Here is an 18,160-nt window from a genome sequence, read left to right as displayed (position 1 = left end):
ACACACACACACACACACACACACACACACACACACACACACACACACACACACACACACTCACTCTTATTTAGCTTGAATGCACACAAACCACTGATACAGTAAAACAAATCTGTAACGTTTGGATAGTTTTACTGCATTATATACAGCAATATTAATGTGTGTCACAAATTCCCTAGTCACACCTACTCGTGTCATGGCACAGTGCCCTGAGACGCACTCTGTTTGAGAACCACTGATATACTGCATAGAGTCACTTTGTAGATTGTGCTTTCCTCCTGTGATTTCATGTTTGCTTGTGTGTTTGTTTCTAAAGGTGTAAGCGCTGTGAGGCGTGCATGAGGACAGAGTGCGGGGACTGTAACTTTTGCAGGGACATGAAGAAGTTTGGCGGGCCAGGGAAACTCAAACAGACCTGCGTCCTGCGCCAATGTCTCGCTGTGAGTGTCTGACTGACGTTTTATGTATTCTCTAATTTGACTTTAAAACTGCAATCCGTAACTTATTGTAAGTGTAACCCATCTGTATGGCGTGGCAGTGGCTCAGGGGTAGAGTGGCCGGGTAGAGCAGCCGTTTGGGAACGTGAGGTTCTCTTCCCAGTTCGATCCTGGGCTCCCCAGAGTAAAGTTCCCTGCACACAGAGCGCGTTTTTCGGATTTTCGGATAAAAGCGCTACATAAATGCACCATTTACCATATGGTAGAGTATATTAAAACAAATACAACGAGTACATCTGCAGTGGTTGGAGGAGGTCTCTCTACTCCTCTACTCATACATTTAGACCCTGGTAGGACAAGTAGTACTGCCTGAACCTCATTAGCATAATATCTCTCCAGGGCACGTGGCTATTCCTTATAACATTGCATGGATTTACCGTCTTCCAAAAAATAAGAGCTTGCTCTGAAAACACTGTGGCAAGGGCTAAGCGCAGAGAGAAATACATTTGGCAGCCAATGATAAAAAATTTATATATTTGGTACATTAATATGTGGTGTGTTGTGGTCCTGTCAGCCTGGCCTGCCCCTGTCAGTGGTCTGTGAGATCTATTAATATGTGGTGTGTTGTCCTGTCAGCCTGGCCTGCCCCTGTCAGTGGTCTGTGAGATCTATTAATATGTGGTGTGTTGTGGTCCTGTCAGCCTGGCCTGCCCCTGTCAGTGGTCTGTGAGATCTATTAATATGTGGTGTGTTGTCCTGTCAGCCTGGCCTGCCCCTGTCAGTGGTCTGTGAGATCTATTAATATGTGGTGTGTTGTGTTGTCCTGTCAGCCTGGCCTGCCCCTGTCAGCGGTGTGTGAGATCTGTAAGGAGCCCAACCAGGAGGAGGCAGGAGACTCTGCCTTCACGCTGATGGAATGCTCCAACTGTGCCCAGATTGTCCATCCTGGCTGCCTCACGGTGGGTAATGATTACGTGTGTGTGTGGGTACCGCACAACACACACACACACACACAAACACACACACACACACACACACACACACACACACACACACACACACACACACACACACACACACACACACAATTCAATTCAAAGGGCTTTATTGGCATGAGAAAACACTCATTGCCAAAGCACAATACAACAATACAGCAATACAATCAAAACAAAAATGATGTACATTTGAAAGTCAGAATTTTCAATAGATCAATTTCTATGTACCAAGATCACTGGATGCAGGTATAGTGCAGGAATATACACAATGATTAGTCTTTAGGGTGGTTGTGTTCCATTTGATATCCTTCTCCTATCACAGCAACTCACAAATCTTGCTGCTGTGTTTGCACATTGTTGTACTTCGCCCAGCAGATATGGGAGTTTTTTGTCATTGGTCATGTTTTCAAAATCTCTGTGTGTGGTTGTAATCTGTGGGAAGACACACACAAACACACACACACACACACACACTATTCACACCTACACATTGAAAACATCTGCAAAAGTAGCAGATCGACAATCTCAAAACAAGCTTGAGTATGTGCTACTTTTGATGCTTTTGTGCGACCCTGTTGTATGGTCAAGTAGGATGTTAATTCACGAGAAAACACAAAAAGTTAGAATATGGAGGAAAGAGGGTTTCTGTCTGACAGCAACAATATACAGTATAGTCAGGGAATATTATCAGAATGTCTGGGAATACATTTCTTCACCAATTTGTAAAGGTGTCTACTAACGTAACCCACATTGGTTTCTATTCAACCACCCTAGGGGATTTTTTTACAGCATGGAATTTAGAACATTTTGCCATATATTGGTATATGGTACCCCAACGTTCAGCAGCTGTCAAAAATTCCCCTAGGGTGGTTGAATAGAAACCAATGTGGGGTATGTTAGTAGACACCCTTACAAACACATTGGTGAAGACAATTCATGGTAAGAAATGTATTCCCAGATTGTATTAATATCCCTGACTATATAGCAACATGGGTTTTTTCAGAAAACTGTCCAGAATCGGCCTCAGGCCTACAGTTGGAGGCCATCGATATTGTCCTTTTCTTTTTGCTGAGGTTTGCGTGATCTTCGCAAATGGACAGTTAACCCATTTTGGGCGGGAACCCCTTTTGGTGTTTTAAACATTATAATTTAGCTATTGAAAAATAGCAGATCTACTATTTTTGAAAAATCGTGAAAATATTTATTTCAGAAAACTGGAGGATTTAGAAGGATTTTTTAAAATGTTGAGGTCAGGCCTAAATGGGTCAAATGATAAGGGACAATATCGGTGGCACCCAACTGTAAATGGGTTCAATGTTATTTTCTGTGCGTCTCTCTCCAGGTCCAAGGTGAAGGTGTGGTGAATAAAGACCTGCCCAGCTGTTGGGAGTGTCCTAAGTGTGTTCAAGGAATCACTGACCCAGAGGTACGTAACCACCTTATGTTGATGACACACACACACCTGTGAGTGGGGAAAAATCGTTACGTGAACTAGGGCATTCACTTCTAGTCATTTTTACTAGTTGACTAGTTGCCTAGTTTACTAGTCGACTAGTCGACTAGTTGTTTAACTACCTATTATGTAAAGAATTAAATAAATTAAAAAAATATTTATTTATTTTAATTAATATTTGTACATTGAAAAACTGTGTACATGGTGACTATAACTATAATCTACCTGATCTTGAGGCCTACAAAATCGGGGGAAAAAAATAAAAAATAAAAAATAAAACTTTTTTTCTTTTTTTCTTATCAACTAGTCAAATAGTACCAACAAGGTCGACTAGTCGACTAGTTGCTTAATACCCTAACGTGAACCTAATGTCGTGATTCGAATCGTATCCTGAGTTGAGTGAATCGTTACATGCCTAGCAAGTACAGTACGTACAATGTCTGTCAAGCAACCATTTACTCACACAAAAGTTACATTCTTTGATTTTATTTTCAAATGAGGGAAAACATGCTAACATACCAGACACACAGTCTCATCTCACATGATTTCTGGATCTCGGTATGCATGCATCCTAACTGTGTGAAACTAACAGATATAATGTTTCCCGTCTGACTTTTGTAATTGTCTTTTATTCTTTGGTATATTTGTTCTTGTTTTTATTTTACTTACTATTTATTTTTTAATACCCCCGCCCCCCTCCCATTTTACTTTGACTATTGTTTATTTTATTTCATTTCTTTGTATATTTTTCATTTGATTTTGTTTATTTGGGATTTTAAATGTTGTACTTTTATTTTCCCAATTCTATTCTTTTCCGTGTTCCTTTACGTACTTTGTGTATGTGAATATAACCGGTGGGTCAGTCATCGGGCAGTGATGAGTCGTTGGTGGTCAGCCCCCACCAGCACCACCAGCAGCCCCAGCAGCATCAACTCCGTCCCCACCACGGCCCCTTGCTCCTCAGGCTGGGCCCCGGGCCCTCGTCTGCCGTGGGGGCCCCCGGAGGCTCCTCCCAGCAGGACGGGGAGGTGGTTCGCTGTGGGTTCCTCCCTCCACCACCTCCTCCTCCTCTTCCCTCCTGCTCCTCCTCCACGCTCCTATTGGTGGCGGCCCCTCTGACCTCTCAGCCTATCAGCTCGAGACTGGTGAGAGGCCCCGCCTACTCTCCGTTACATCCATCCGTACATTTTTGCGTGTTTTGTCCCCCCCGCTATTTTTATTTTTTCTCCTGCCCCTCCCCCCAGTTTCCAAGAGAAGAGGCTAACAAGATCCCCATAAAGAATGGGATTCTTTATTTAAATGGCTCAACTTGGACGTTTGTCTTACATCTAACTGACAGTGAATTGATGTTGTAAGTAACGTTGACAATTTCAAAGGTCTTCCCTTGGAATGTTAAAGGTGCTGTAAAAAAGTGAAAGCTCTATATTAAGATAGTAATCCTTGCTAGAGTGTTTGTTCAGCAACGGTGTTCCCCCACCTCTACGGCTCTTTAGTAAACAGAAGATACATTTTCTGATGAGATTCCAATTTCCATCCATTGTTGATGAACACAGGCGTACATACATAACTGCTGAAATATCCATCGCAGAAGGATGAGACTGATTGCTTTTGCAGCTTGTCTATCAAGTCATTTCACTTCCCTGCATAATCTTCCTACAATATTAACATCAAAGTGGACATTTCACGGTGATACTATGTACAGTTCTAGGTTGCTATTGTTGGGGATTGGGCCACTAGGTTGCTATTGTTGGGGATTGGGCCACTAGGTTGCTATTGTTGGGGATTGGGCCACTAGGTTGCTATTGTTGAGGATTGGGCCACTAGGTTGCTATTGTTGAGGATTGGGCCACTAGGTTGCTATTGTTGAGGATTGGGCCACTAGGTTGCTATTGTTGGGGATTGGGCCACTAGGTTGCTATTGTTGGGGATTGGGCCACTTCTTAAAGTGTACATTTCAAGGGCCTTTGTTTCTGTCTACAACTGAGGAACTTCCTCAGTTGGTCGGAGTGCTACAACCTCTGAAGCTTGGAAAACGGTCACTGTCGCTGCTCGCTCAGCGATTTTTTTCCCCCCCCTCAACGGCTTCTTGTTGTGACATCATCACTGCGCGTCCATCCGCTTGCTGTTGCTACCACTCGCCATATTGTTTTCCCCAGGAGGGTTGGGTTTGAGGAGCGCTTGTTTTTGTTAACTCAATATCCTTAAATCACTTGACAAGAACAGTGGCGCTCCCTTCCTCCTGCCTCCACCGCCCCAGTCCTCCTGGGGAAAACAACTTGGTCCTGCCGATCATTGGCTCTCCCATCACACTGCTTGCTGACTGGCTGGCTGTCTGAGAGTGAGGAAGAGGGGGAGGATGAAGGAGGGAGAGGGATCTAGAGGGTTTCTAAAGGAAACCTAACGGCGGCTCATCCATTGGTTGTCGGTTGTTCTTGTGTTTGCAGCAGTCATACATACATACATGTATGTGTCCCAAAAGATGCCCTGTCACACAGAGAGCCCTGGGATCTTCTCACTAATGGCTGTTTTCCACTACAAGAACTAAGTGAACTGAACCGTGCTGTGAAACACATTTCACATGTTCTGGATTTGTTAACATACGCGTGACATGACATACCGTCATGTCGGTTTATTGTAATTGTAATTGTTTATGTAAACTGTAAAAAGTGTCCTGTAAGTCCATATGGGCTGGGCTTCTTCGGAAGAATCAATCAATCAATCATACGCTACGTCTCGGTTTCCCATAAGGTTCTCAGAACCTACTTTGGGCCCTTGCTCAGGTGATGGTACTAACCTTGGAATTGAGGACTTGTACTTTCAAAATATTTCAGAAAGAAATTGTGAGTTTATTACCCCCACACATTGAAGGCTTTGGGTTAACGCTTTGTAGTGGAAAAGAGCCATTCGAGAACGAAGCCCAGAAAGGCTTTTTCTCCTGTCGGTGGTTTGCTGTGTGTACTGTACATTTCTCTCACCCAGATGTTTTCTCTCCTCATAGCCGCCTAAAGGAGACAAGGTGTTACCACTGGTAAGTTAAGACCATTTAGTACTGAAGCCCTACATATTTTGTTGATGAGCTTGCAGATCTGCTATTTTCACTACTTTTGTGCAACACTCTTGTATGATGAAGTACGGTCTTCATTTACTTAAAAACATAAAGTTGAATTATGAGGTTTCTGCCAGTATTACAACTCTCTCCATCACACGATCTTCTTTACCTGTTCTACTAAACTAAGAACACTCCCTTTCTCTGTTCCCTCCCTCATGTCTTCCACTGTGCCCTCCTTCGCTTTTGCCTGGTCTTCAGAAGCGGAAGTCCACCACCCTGTTGGACTCACGCATCGCCAAGATCTTCCGACGCCACAGACACAGCCGAGACGACGACGACTCGGCCAGCGACGAAGACGACGAAGGTTTGTGGTTGGCCTGTCTAGACTATTGGTGCTTTACACATGTGACACATTGTGAGCTTGCAGATCTGCTACTTTCACTACTGAAGCGTAAATATTATTGTATTGCGTTATTAAATTAAAATGTAGTAAGCCGAAAAGAAAAGAGGGCGATTCTCTCGTGACCCATACAAATGTTTGGGAAACAGTGTCTTAGAGGCTGGTCGCATCAGTCCTAGATCCACATTGGAGCCACACCGGTCCCAAGTGGAACAGTGGAATAGTGTGGACTCTGAGATCCACATGAATGAATCCATTTCTTTATTCTTACTCCAGACCACACTCTTGAGTCGTGACCATCATTTTGTCGTTGTCCCTTTCTTCCCCTTCTCTGCTCTCCCACCTCCCTGTCCTTCACTGTCGTCCCGCGCAGCCTCTCGGAGGAGGAAGCTGGCCCTGCGCGGCCGCGGCCTCAGACGGGGCTACGGTGCCAACAGGAGGGGCAACCTGCTGCGGGGAGCCTCCGCCCACCGAGGGAGCCGAGGTGGCATGTCTCCCTCCTCCTCCTCCCTCATGAAGCTGAAGCGTGGCGGCATGAGGGGAGGAGAGAGGGAGGGCGGGCGGCGGGGCCGCGGCGTCCGGCTGCGTGGAGGAGGCTCCCGCGGGCCACGGAGGCGTGACGACTCGGAGGAGTCGGACGACGACGATGACATGGACGACGACGACGACGACGATGACGACGAGGATGATGATGACGAGGAAGACGAGGAGAGCGACGAGGTGAGAAACGTCGCCTGTTGCAATTTCTTTCTTTTTTTGCGGCTTTTGCCTTATTTTATGTTTTTTATAGAGGGACAGACAGTAGGCTGACAGGAAATGGGTGAGAGAGATGGGGGAGTGACATGCAGTGAAGGCCATCGGGAGTTGAACCCGTGGCACACTGCCAGACTCGGACTACCGGCCAAGGTGCCTGGACCGCTGAGCCACGGCCCAGGCCAACCTTATTACATTAGCGTCTGATGGGCTATATTCAGCTACTAGTGTAGATTTTCATCTAATACAAACATTGAATTCCTATTTCCGTCCTACACAAACATTAAATTCCCATTGACAATGAATGGTTGACAATTTTATGTCAATCTTTTTTTTTTTTTTTTTTTTTAATAAAATGATTGATCATGTATTAGCACCCTTCCATCCACATCCATACATAACGGTCCCATCCATTCATCCCATAGATGGGGAAGGTGCGGCCGCAGCACGTCGGACGGAGACGGAGGCGCCGGCGGCGCCTCACGGACGAGGAGGATGAGGAGGACAGCGAGGACCAGGAGTTCGACGACGAGGACGAGATGGACACGCTGGAGGACGAAGATGAGGTTCATGGTTTTATGGTTTTATTTGGTAGGATCCCCATTAGATGTGCACTAAAGCAGTGGTTCCCAAACCTTTTCATGTCAAGGACCCCCAAAATTACATTAATTAGCCGTGGACCCCCATTCAACCTTGTTTAAGGCCCATTATGTTTTTCGGCATCTGAGCCACGGACCACCAAACGTTGATCAAAATAACTACATTCTTCTTTTAGATTATTGAATTGTGTAGACTTCTTGTAAATTAAGTAATACAGATGTTTAACAATCTTTTTTTTTACTCTTGAGAGCATAAAATGAAACGAAATGGACCCGTATAAGAGTCTATTTTGGTTCCCAACTCTCCATCATTTAGCTGGGGACCACCTGGAACCCCCTCAAGGACCACTGGTTGAGAACCACTGCCCTAAAGCACGGTAGTCTGGGGTCCACATATAAAAACAATACTAATTAAAAAGCACAAAAAAATAAATAACGCATGCATCCTAAAACAAATATTTTCCAAGGTGTCTCTTTACTTGTTTTTTGAATAGGGCGCTTTCTGTGTAAGTTTGGTTAACGGTGGCAAAGAATTCAATTTTTCCATTTCTCTATATTCTATTGTGCGCTTCGAGTAATTCGTTTTTGTCTTGTGAAGAGAAAACCGGCCTTGTGTTGCCTGTCTGGTGGCATACAGTATGTATACGACTGACTCTAAATTGTGTTTGAAGGAGGAGGATGGGGAGGACGACGAGGAGGAGGAAGGACGCTGGGACTCGGACCCGGAGCCGCCCGTCCTGCTGGTGTCCGACCTAAACGATGATCTGCTGAGCGGATCCTACCTCACCGTCACTCTGCAGCGCCCCCAGAAGGCCAAGAGGCAAGCAGGTACTGACTATACGTAATGTCTACAAAATCTACATTTTGTAGATGCTGCTCATCTCATTTTGTAGGGTTTTAAATGGGCTTTCACCTCCTCCACTGAGCCAGTTCATAGGGTGACGGGAAAGTGGTGGCTGGTCATCAAGCTTGTCTTGTTTTGTATTGATGGTTATATCACCATTTTTAATAGCCAGCTCAGAGACTCCATCCATCTTCAACCGCTTATCCGTAGTCGTGTCGTGGGGGCATCAGCTCCACCAGAGAACTCCAGACTTCCCTCTCCAGAGCAACATTAGTAACTGCCCCTCCCAGTGGGACGTGCCTTGAGGACCTCCCTAGGGAGACGCCCTAGGGAGGCAGCGAGTAGAGGCAGCGACTCTACTCCGAGTCTCTCTCGCGTGACTGAACTTCTCACCCTATCTCTAAGGGAGATGCCAGCCACCCGTCGAAGAAAACTCATTTCGGCCACTTATTTTTGTGTTTGACCTTATTCTTTCGGTCATGACCCACACTTCATGACCATAGGTGAGAGTAGGAATGAAGATTGCTCGGTAGACGGAGAGCTTTGCCTTCTGGCTCAGCTCTCTTTTCGTCGCTCAGAGACTACAGATGGAAATTTGCTCTTTAGTTTACTAACTGGCTCATTTACATTTATGTGAAAACTGAAATGTTGATTAATGTGCACTGTCCCAGATATATAGATTTTAAAAAGTTCTTATGTGTTCCATGTTGAACAGGCTGTGAAACCAAGTATTCATCTAGGATACTTATCTAATCTAACGCATATAAAATCCTTAGAATTAAAAGGTTGAGAATCACTGCCGACCGACTAGATGCACTTTGCTAAACCTTCACAAAAGCCTGATAAGATTTGGGTGCCCGAGTGCCTTGGTTATAGTACATGTCCAGTTTGTCCACCACCACAGACTGTGTTGGTCTTTACACGAGAATGTGGTATTTTCAGGAGGTGAAAACGCCTTCCAGAGTGGAAATCTTTGAGAACGCCGTTTTATCCCTTCTCCATGTAAACAGGCAAAACGGTAAATCCACAAAACTTATGACATCATGGCTCACGTTGGCTCACAGCGCATATGTTTATTACATTGATGCAGAGCCATATATGATATAATGGAGTTCCTGAACAAGCCTCCCTCCTCGCCTACAAAGTGCTGCTCATCAGCGATGGTGAATGTAAAACCATGATGTAAATACAATGCCTTGCGATAGGTGGCAGCAGCGTTTATGTAGCGTAATGTATTATAAAATATATAACCATCCCATGGCGCGCTCTGCTTGCATGACAGCGCTGTGCTGCCTGTCAGCCTGTGTGTCACCTCGATGCGTTAGTAGAAAGCAGGCAGCGAGCGACGTCCACAACCACGTTGTGTTCTGGAAGCAAAACCCCGATAGGGTTGCGAACCGTTGCGTGAAGGGGGAGCTGGCTACCTGGTTCTTCTTCTTGTACGTGGGTGACTGGTCTATTTGGCAGCCCGTTACCGCCACCTAGTGACATTATAGCGTTTTCATATAGTGTGCGCTCGTGTAAAGGGTCAATAAATAATGAGAATGCAACATTTTATCTGGAGATGGTCACTGTCTAAAAGAGGCCTGAGTCTAGCGGCTTGAATAGGTTTTTCAGAGAACTCAGGAATTAGAACAGTGTTTTAGAGCAGGGGTTCTCAATGTTTTAGGCTGGGGAACCCCGGAAATGCTTTGGCCATGTCTCGCAAACACAAAACATCTCTTCTGGGGGTCCTTGGTACTTGGAAAGGTTTGAGGACTACTGATTTCGAAAGTGTTTGCATAATCGACCAGGCTTAAATATACGTCGACAACAAATGCACCCTGAAACGACACGGCCTCCCCCTCTCCAGGCTCCATCGTGCCTAAGCTGGAGGCGGCCGTGGGTCCCAGACCGTCCACTGTAGCGCTGCAGGGCGGACCGCAGGCATTCGTCCAGCGCAAGTCTGCTCTCACCAAAACCTCCCGGCTGAAGAGCGAGGGAACCCCAGACAGCATAACGACCAGAGGACCCGGCAGGTACGACCCCAAACCCTATGTCCTGTTATCTAAGTAAGATGTTTCTTAAGATTTTAAAGGACAACTTTGGCTTTTTTCAACCAGAGGTTCAGGTGGTTATTAGAGAAAGTAAAAGATGAGTGTTCTTTTTTTTTTTTTTTTTAATTATTTGCTGCTTTCTTTCGTTTTTAACGATTTAAGCTATTTTTGACAGAGGGGCGGGGGTATTTGAACAAGTGTGCTTCTTTTTTTTTACCACATGTTACGGCAATTTCTTTATTATTATTTACTATAGTCCTACTAGACCCCAAGAAATTACATTACAAAAAGCAAAGTTGTCCTTTTAATCTGAATTCTTCTTTTCTTTTAAGAAAAGGAGATGGTTGGTCAGATAAATAAATACAGTAAAACTTAGGAGGTGTAATTATCCGACTTGAACGTAAACATAATTTGAAGAATACTTCGGACCATTAAAAACAACATTCGAAAGCAGCGGCCTTCTCCTGCATTGTATTTGACCATATCCGACGTATTTTGGAGAGAAAGTAAATTAGTTAATATTGCTATATTCTATTTCTAATTTTGGAATGTGGGGATGACTCTTCCCCCGTCGATTGTGACCAGATTATGTCCACAATGTGTGTTTTGTCCACTAGGCCACGCCTGCGGGGTAACCGGGCAGCCAAGGATCGTTCAGCCTCGTCTTCCTCTGATGACTCTCCCGCTCCTCACGCCTCCTCCTCCATCTCTCCTCACTCCCTCATGTCCTTGACCTCCTTCAAGGATGTAGGCAGCGAGAGAGGAGGCGAGAAGGAGGTGTGGGTGTCTGTGTTCAGGTACCTGAACAGAGCTGATCTGCTGCCCTGCATGACCGTCTGCAAGGCCTGGTACAAATGGTACGTTGATTAAAAAAAAAAACAACGATAATAGACATTTATTTAGCCCTTTTAAAATCTTCATGCGATTTTCTGAAACTATTAAAAATCATGTTTATACTGCCTTCTTATTGAACAAAAGAAACAAATATATAGATCCTTCAAAGATATGTTCGCATTGCATCACAAGCACATTTGTTTTGACCATGTAACACACTGAGATTCCTGTGAATGAAAAGTGCAATACAAATATACAGTAATGTATTATTATTAAATTCTAAGTCATCTTCCTAGCTCACACACAGACACACACACACACTTACTTTAAGGGGAAAACATTCTACATTTGCACAACAGTACATTTTTGTGAGGCCTCAATAATAACGTGTCTGTCTGTCTATCCATCCATGCATCCAGGAGCTTTGATAAGAGGCTGTGGAGTCGTGTAGATGTGAGCAGGTGCAGTCCTCTCACTAACCCCGCCCTGGCTGGACTCATCAAACGTCAGCCCACCTCCATGGATCTGTCCTGGACTCCCCTGGCCAAGAAACAGCTAAACTGTCTGCTGACCAGACTGCCAGGTAGTGAACCAACACATACCCTGCTAGAACCACGCTAACCATTGTATCATTTAGGCATTTAGCTGATCCAGAGTGATTAGAGTGATTAACCCATTAAGACCTGAGGATGATTCTACTTAATGTCTGAAAAACCTGTGCTGCTATATCAGTGGTGCTCAAACTTTTTCATGTCAAGGATCACCCAAAATAGAGGGTATGCACGTGACATCATCATCATACCTGGAGGTTATGCCTACTGAGTGGCAAAAAACTACTTTCTGGCCTTGACAGCCCATACATCCAAACAGAAAAGTCCTGTCTGATTGCATTAAACAACGTTAAACTCACTTTGACACTCACTTTATGCATGTGCATATCCTCTATTATATAATATTCTTAGCCTTTGTAGACAAGCAAACATATGCATTGCACTGGAGTCGTCTCACTTTGCAAACTACTAAACATAATTGTGCCATTCTGCATGCTTCAGTACCACTGTGTGTCACTGTGTTCAGGTTTGAGGGAGTTGAGTGTGGCCGGTCTGTCCTGGTTCTCTGTGTCAGCGCTAGTGTCTCCCACGCTGCCTTGCCTCCGCCTGCTGGACCTGCGCTGGTGTGATGGAATCAAAGATGCACAGATCAAAGACATCATCTCACCACCGGGTTAGTAGCACACACATGCACACGCGCACACAGACGAAGATACCGTCATTGTCCGGCCGGAAACTTTGGTTTGCAGCAGTGGAATAGGAACTTTTTAGGAAGCTGGCTTTTCAGCGATTGTAAACAACTGAACAGATGGGTCAGGGGAGCTCTATGGACTTGAACATGTGCATGAGGCCATAGAGCTCCCCTGATTGGTTGAAGGATACTAGGAATAGCGAGATTTCAGATGGGCCAAATACGGAGCTGGCACAGTTGTGTGAAAGATTCTAACAATATCTTACTACAATGTTGCCTACACTAAAACAAAAAGTTATTTTTGTTTATATGCAACATATCGGTCAAAACTTCAATAATTGGTGTTCTGTGACTCTCCCAAAATTTGGAACTGTATCTGACCCAAAACTCTTGACTCTTGATGCTTTTCAGTGTCTCTGAATGTGAGCCTGACTATTACCAGCATTGCCAAGTAATTCCAGTAAACCTCTATCAGATCTGGATCAAAAAGACGTGTCTGTCTCTTTCTTGTCCAGGCTCAGAGTCGTCGCGCAGCAGGCTGAGGAACATGCTGACGCTGCGTCTGTCCGGTCTGGATGTCAGCGAGGCCACGCTGAGGCTGGTGCAGCGTCACATGCCTCAGCTGGAGAGACTGGACCTGGCCCACTGCAAGGAGGTGACGGATGCCTCCATAGCCTTGCTGGCGGCCAGCGGAACGCACACGCGCAACAACCTCACCGAGCTCACGCTGGCCGGTGGGTAACAGCCTGGTTTATAATTAAATAAAAATAACAATAAAAATGGAAGGTCTGCCATTTCATCACCAGGATGATATCAGTCACCAGAACCAGGGACGTGTGTTAAGTCTTAACATGGAGTTTGAAGTTATATACTGTAGGAGGCGGGCACATGTCTGACCAAATGAATATCATCTAAATATTGAATCAAGCAACTTAAAAACTGTCTGATATGCACACAAGCTTGAGTAGTTGTGAAAAGGAGTGTTTAAAGTGAAAGTCATCTAAACTACTTTGATTAATGTTACAATGATCACTTGATTTTATTTAAGACATATACATTTTTTAAATAATACATTCATTGACATATCTAATGCTTCCAATCCGCTCCAGTGGTTGCGTACAGTGGGGGTCTCAGATCAATGCCCTCCAGTGGTTGGTACAGTGGGGGTCTCAGATCAATGCCCTCCAGTGGTTGGTACAGTGGGGGTCTCAGATCAATGCTAGTATAAAACTAAACATGGTACCCCCTGCCCTGTCCCTCCAGGCTGTAACAACCTGACGGACGGCTGTCTGTCCTACCTGAAGCGTCTGTCCTCTCTGCTTCTCCTGGACCTGCGAGGCTGCAAGAACATCAGTAGGCGAGGCTGCGATGCCTTCATCTCAGACCTGTCGCACGTCGCACTCTTCTGCATGACAGAGGAGAAACTCATCCAGAGGATGGAGTGACACCGGTCATCACAGCCACCATAATGTCTCTGTGTCCCGCGTCACTCTGCTCCATTTTGGGAAAGAGAACCACAGTGTGGATTCATTTGAGACTTTTGGTGCAGGATGTCAACTTGTATGTTTGTTCCTTCCAAACAAAGCAGTGTATGAAACTGAGACAGGTGAGAGAGACAATGTAGGAGACGGGCAGTAGGAAATCTGTGAGGGAGACAGTGTAGGAGAGACAGGCAGTAGGAAAGCTGAGAGAGAAACGGTGTAGGAGATGCACAGTATTACATCTTATGGGGCTTTTCCCACTGGAAGCGACTGAAGTGTGAGGCCAGCGTTCAGGTAGTGGAGTTCCAGCAATCTGACAGGCGTAGTGACAAGCATGTGCGATCCTCTGAAATTGATCGCATCTCATGCCACGCCTGCCTGTGTCAGGAGTTGAATTGTGTAGACGTTTCTTTCTACGTAACAAACTCATCTATTCACATGAAGAGCACAGTGTTTCCTCGGCGTATCCAAACGGGTATGCAAGGATAATGTTGCTGCCTATGTTAAAAGTCCTTAAGAGCGACAGACAGTAGGAAAGCTAAGAGGGAGACACAAGGGAGAGGATTAAACTGACAGGCAGCTTTTACAACTTAAGTTTCAATCATTTGACTGTTACATTCACACTGGTTGACACAAGGTAATCACAAGGAGACTTCAGTCTCCTTATATTTTAAGAAATCAAGTCGGTCGGTAGAGCAGAAATAACCACCAGCATACCAACAAACGGACCACTATCTGCTAGGTATACATGTTCATGGATACACGTGTTCTCTTGTTTTGCACAAACATGAATGTGAATTAAGTTGTTTTTCTTTGTTGAAAGTTCAGGTATTTTGTCCTAACTCCCTATAAAGATGTCCACAGGAATTGGAAGGCTAGAAAATGTTTGGTACAGGGTCGGTCTGTGAATAAACTTGGACAGTTCAGTGTGGAATTGAACGGAAGACAATTTCTGTTGCCATGATCTGAAACATCACAGACACAGTTAAGTTCTTGTCAGTAGTGTCATAGTTTGACTTTGCCATTTTGACCATTTGATATGTTCAATGTTTTTTCAAAGAAAAAAATAAATTGTAAAACATGTGGTTGATTTAATTGTGTCCATTGTCCAAATTGTTTGAATTGAATTAAGAAATCAACACCAGTAAACTGAGTAGGCTACTATCACAAATACAATATCGTTTTTTGTAACACTTGACACCAGAGTGAGTTCATTGTTCACAGCAACCTCTGGTGGACATTCTTTATTACTGCTGTTAAACTCAAGCCTGCTTACTTACGATTGGCTGAATGCAAGAATAGACAAACACAGGGTCACATTCAAAAAATCACACCCGTGTGAAGTGAGGGGGGCGCTATCTCATGTTGATTAGGTGATTATCATGTAAAACAAACGGTGCAAACATAAACATTAAACGCCATTAACAAAGAGACAATATGACGTAAACGACACATTGTACATTTTCCTTTTATTGTCAATGCGTTTACAAAACAAACTTTGAACTAAAGACAAACATTAAACCTGTGTAGGCCTATAGGAAAATACAGCCTGCATGAAACCCCAGCCCAGATACCCATCAGCTGGCTTGGTGGTATAACATGCTATTACTATATTATATTCGCTAATCATAGGTTTCAGGACATTATTTCAATCTGGTGTGGTAATTTTCAGCCTTAAACAAGAAATTATGCTTGAATTTAATGGTTTTATTATATCCTTTTCTCCAGTGCAGTCAGTGCCCACTGCCCATTTTGTTTTAGTGCCCACCAGTTCACATCATGAATAGAATTCCACTGTATCCAACATAGGCTACTGTAGTCTTTGTCTTTGACATGTGGGTCCTTGAGGTCCCCGCTAAATGATGGAAGGTTGGTAGCCCAAACATTTAGACTCTCGTAGAGGTTTTTTTCGATTCGTCATCGGAAAAAACCTCTACGAGAGTCTAAATGTTTGGGCTAGAAAGTTTGTATTAAACACTTCAACACTTATTAAGCCTAGATCTTTAACTCGACGCATCACCATAGACTTTAGGTCACGCGAGGTTAACACTAACAGGTATAACACAGATGAGGAGAAGGAGGCGAGGTTGCAGAAATGTGTGTATTGGATTTTTTTTCTCATCAGAATACTATTCGTGCTTTAGCTTTTAGCTCAAATAAATAAATAAAATAAAATAAATAAATAACTGCAGAGAGCTGCGTCCCTGCGTCACTTCCCGTGCACGCCAGGTCCGTTCCTCTGCTCCGCAATCATCGCCCGCTGTTTTAGAAGGCCAAATAGCGAGCTGCTGGTGAGTCAAATAAACAACTTTACTAGAATTCTACTTATATTCATCTGGTATGTAATTGTGTATGTGTCACACATCGTGACAACGTACACTACGCGTTTGGTTTTGAAACGGGCTCGCTCTGCAGCACGCAACCTAAAGCGACCTTCTTTACTCCAAAGTCCTTGAGAGTTAACCACAGCCGGCTGCTAGCACGTTAGCTTAGCATCACCAATGCTCCTTCATATGGATGATGACGTTCACGTTCAGCACAGCAGCGACCATGGATCCGAATGATCTAGTCTAGATGCTGTTGTTTAGATCTACTACTACGCTGCTAATAGTGCTATTACACAAGACCGCGTAGCTATAGACCTCCTGGTTATTTTAAGTGAGCATTCGCGAAATATTTCGCTTATGGGAGGTTTCCTACTGGCAAACCGAGCTGCAGAACTTCATTTATGAACTCCCACAGGGATCAAAAGGTCCCTGCGGGTTTAAGAGATGTGACGTCAGGCGCTGTGCCCCCGGGGTATAGAAGGCGCGCCTACGTCACCAGCTCTCATTCGGAACTTCTACTTTTCTCTGCCAATAGAGGACTGCAAGACTTCTGAACTCGAGTGCGTTGAATGTTTTAGCTTCACAAGCCGGACAAGAGAAACGAGTTTTCTTGAGTACCGTGAGGTTCGACGCATTCTTCAAAGCTTCTTGAATATTTTCACGTAATTATACGCTGTTTAACAGCCTTTCTCGGCGCTAGCCAAGATTTCCCGCTGTTAGCTTAGCCAAACTAGTGTTAGCCTCGAGCGACACACTAGCTTTGCCTAAATACAGTTAGCCAGCTAGCCAAACTTGTTTGCGCAGCGTTTAGAAAACGCTTAGCTTCTCGTGTTGTTAGCTTCAGCTAGCTTTAGCTTACACCGGGTTGCCGGTGTAGCCAGAGCCGGATTTACCTTGCTGAGGGCCCCCGGGCTGGAGCAAATTTGAGGGCCCCCCTTGGGGCGTGCGGCAGAGCCGCGCGTCCCGCGATCTGGCCGAGCGGCGCAGCCGAGCGGCGCAGCCGCGAGGCCGAAAAAAATGTGGGCTATTTTGTTTTCATTTTGGGGTACCCAGGCCCCTAAAAAGAGAGGCAGGCAGGCAGAAGCTCTCAATGGTTTAACCATAATACAACTAAATACAATAACAATACACACATTTCACTTGAATTGGATTTCACTTTACAATTTTATAATTCTAGTCGGGGGCCCCCGGGCTTCAGCCCACCCTAGCCCAACGGTAAGTCCGGCTCTGGGTGTAGCGTAGCTTTCTTCTTCAGAAGGAAGATGGTTTACCCCCGCACGAAGGCTGCTTCGGCGTGGAAAAAGGAAGCCACAGGAGGAGAGGAGCCGCGGCGGGTTTGCCCCGTCTCTGGATGTGGCAACACCATGGCAAAGGACGACGGACACGCTGTTTGTCTCTATTGCCTTGGAACCGCTCACGCACGCCAGGCGGCCCAAGAAGCTACGCCTTTCAAACCGTCAACCCCCTCCTCCTCCTCCTCTTCGAGAGCCCTGGCCCTCCCAAGTTCTCACCGGTGGGGGACCAAGGGACGCTCCAAGGAAGAAGCTGGACTACCCGCCGCTAACACGCAGCGCCCCAGCCTCTTCGACAGCCGGACAGAGGCCTGTTCCAGCACCGCGGAGCCGCGCTCCGGCTACGGTCTCTAGCTCCCAGGCCTCCATAGTCAGGGCTACCGACTACGAGGTCTGCGGAGCTAGGCCAAAAGCTACA

General features: G+C 45.2%; 1 protein-coding gene across 3 annotated transcripts in view; it reads left to right on the top strand.

Moving 5' to 3' along the window:
• kdm2aa (lysine (K)-specific demethylase 2Aa) overlaps window positions 1–15,218 on the top strand; it is a 28,387-nt gene extending 13,169 nt beyond the window's left edge. For 2 of the 3 annotated variants that reach the window (XM_079498602.1, XM_079498601.1), the window contains exons 14-28: window positions 317–440; window positions 1,268–1,396; window positions 2,775–2,858; window positions 3,749–4,030; window positions 5,884–5,913; window positions 6,193–6,298; window positions 6,708–7,054; window positions 7,513–7,653; window positions 8,358–8,514; window positions 10,383–10,548; window positions 11,184–11,423; window positions 11,820–11,983; window positions 12,478–12,624; window positions 13,158–13,376; window positions 13,906–15,218. In XM_079498602.1, coding sequence (XP_079354728.1) covers window positions 317–440; window positions 1,268–1,396; window positions 2,775–2,858; window positions 3,749–4,030; window positions 5,884–5,913; window positions 6,193–6,298; window positions 6,708–7,054; window positions 7,513–7,653; window positions 8,358–8,514; window positions 10,383–10,548; window positions 11,184–11,423; window positions 11,820–11,983; window positions 12,478–12,624; window positions 13,158–13,376; window positions 13,906–14,087 — 2,518 coding nt within the window. In that variant the 3' untranslated portion in view covers window positions 14,088–15,218. The remainder of the gene's footprint in view (window positions 1–316; window positions 441–1,267; window positions 1,397–2,774; window positions 2,859–3,748; window positions 4,031–5,883; window positions 5,914–6,192; window positions 6,299–6,707; window positions 7,055–7,512; window positions 7,654–8,357; window positions 8,515–10,382; window positions 10,549–11,183; window positions 11,424–11,819; window positions 11,984–12,477; window positions 12,625–13,157; window positions 13,377–13,905) is intronic. The other variant, XM_079498603.1, reaches the window with a different exon arrangement.
• The last annotated feature ends 2,942 nt before the right edge of the window (window positions 15,219–18,160 follow it).

This window comes from Electrona antarctica (genome assembly GCF_951216825.1).
Source record: "Electrona antarctica genome assembly, chromosome: 4".
In the NCBI taxonomy this organism is placed as follows: Eukaryota; Metazoa; Chordata; class Actinopteri; order Myctophiformes; family Myctophidae; genus Electrona; species Electrona antarctica.
Note: the sequence above shows the minus strand (reverse complement) of the source record. Positions and strands in the feature narration are given on the sequence as shown.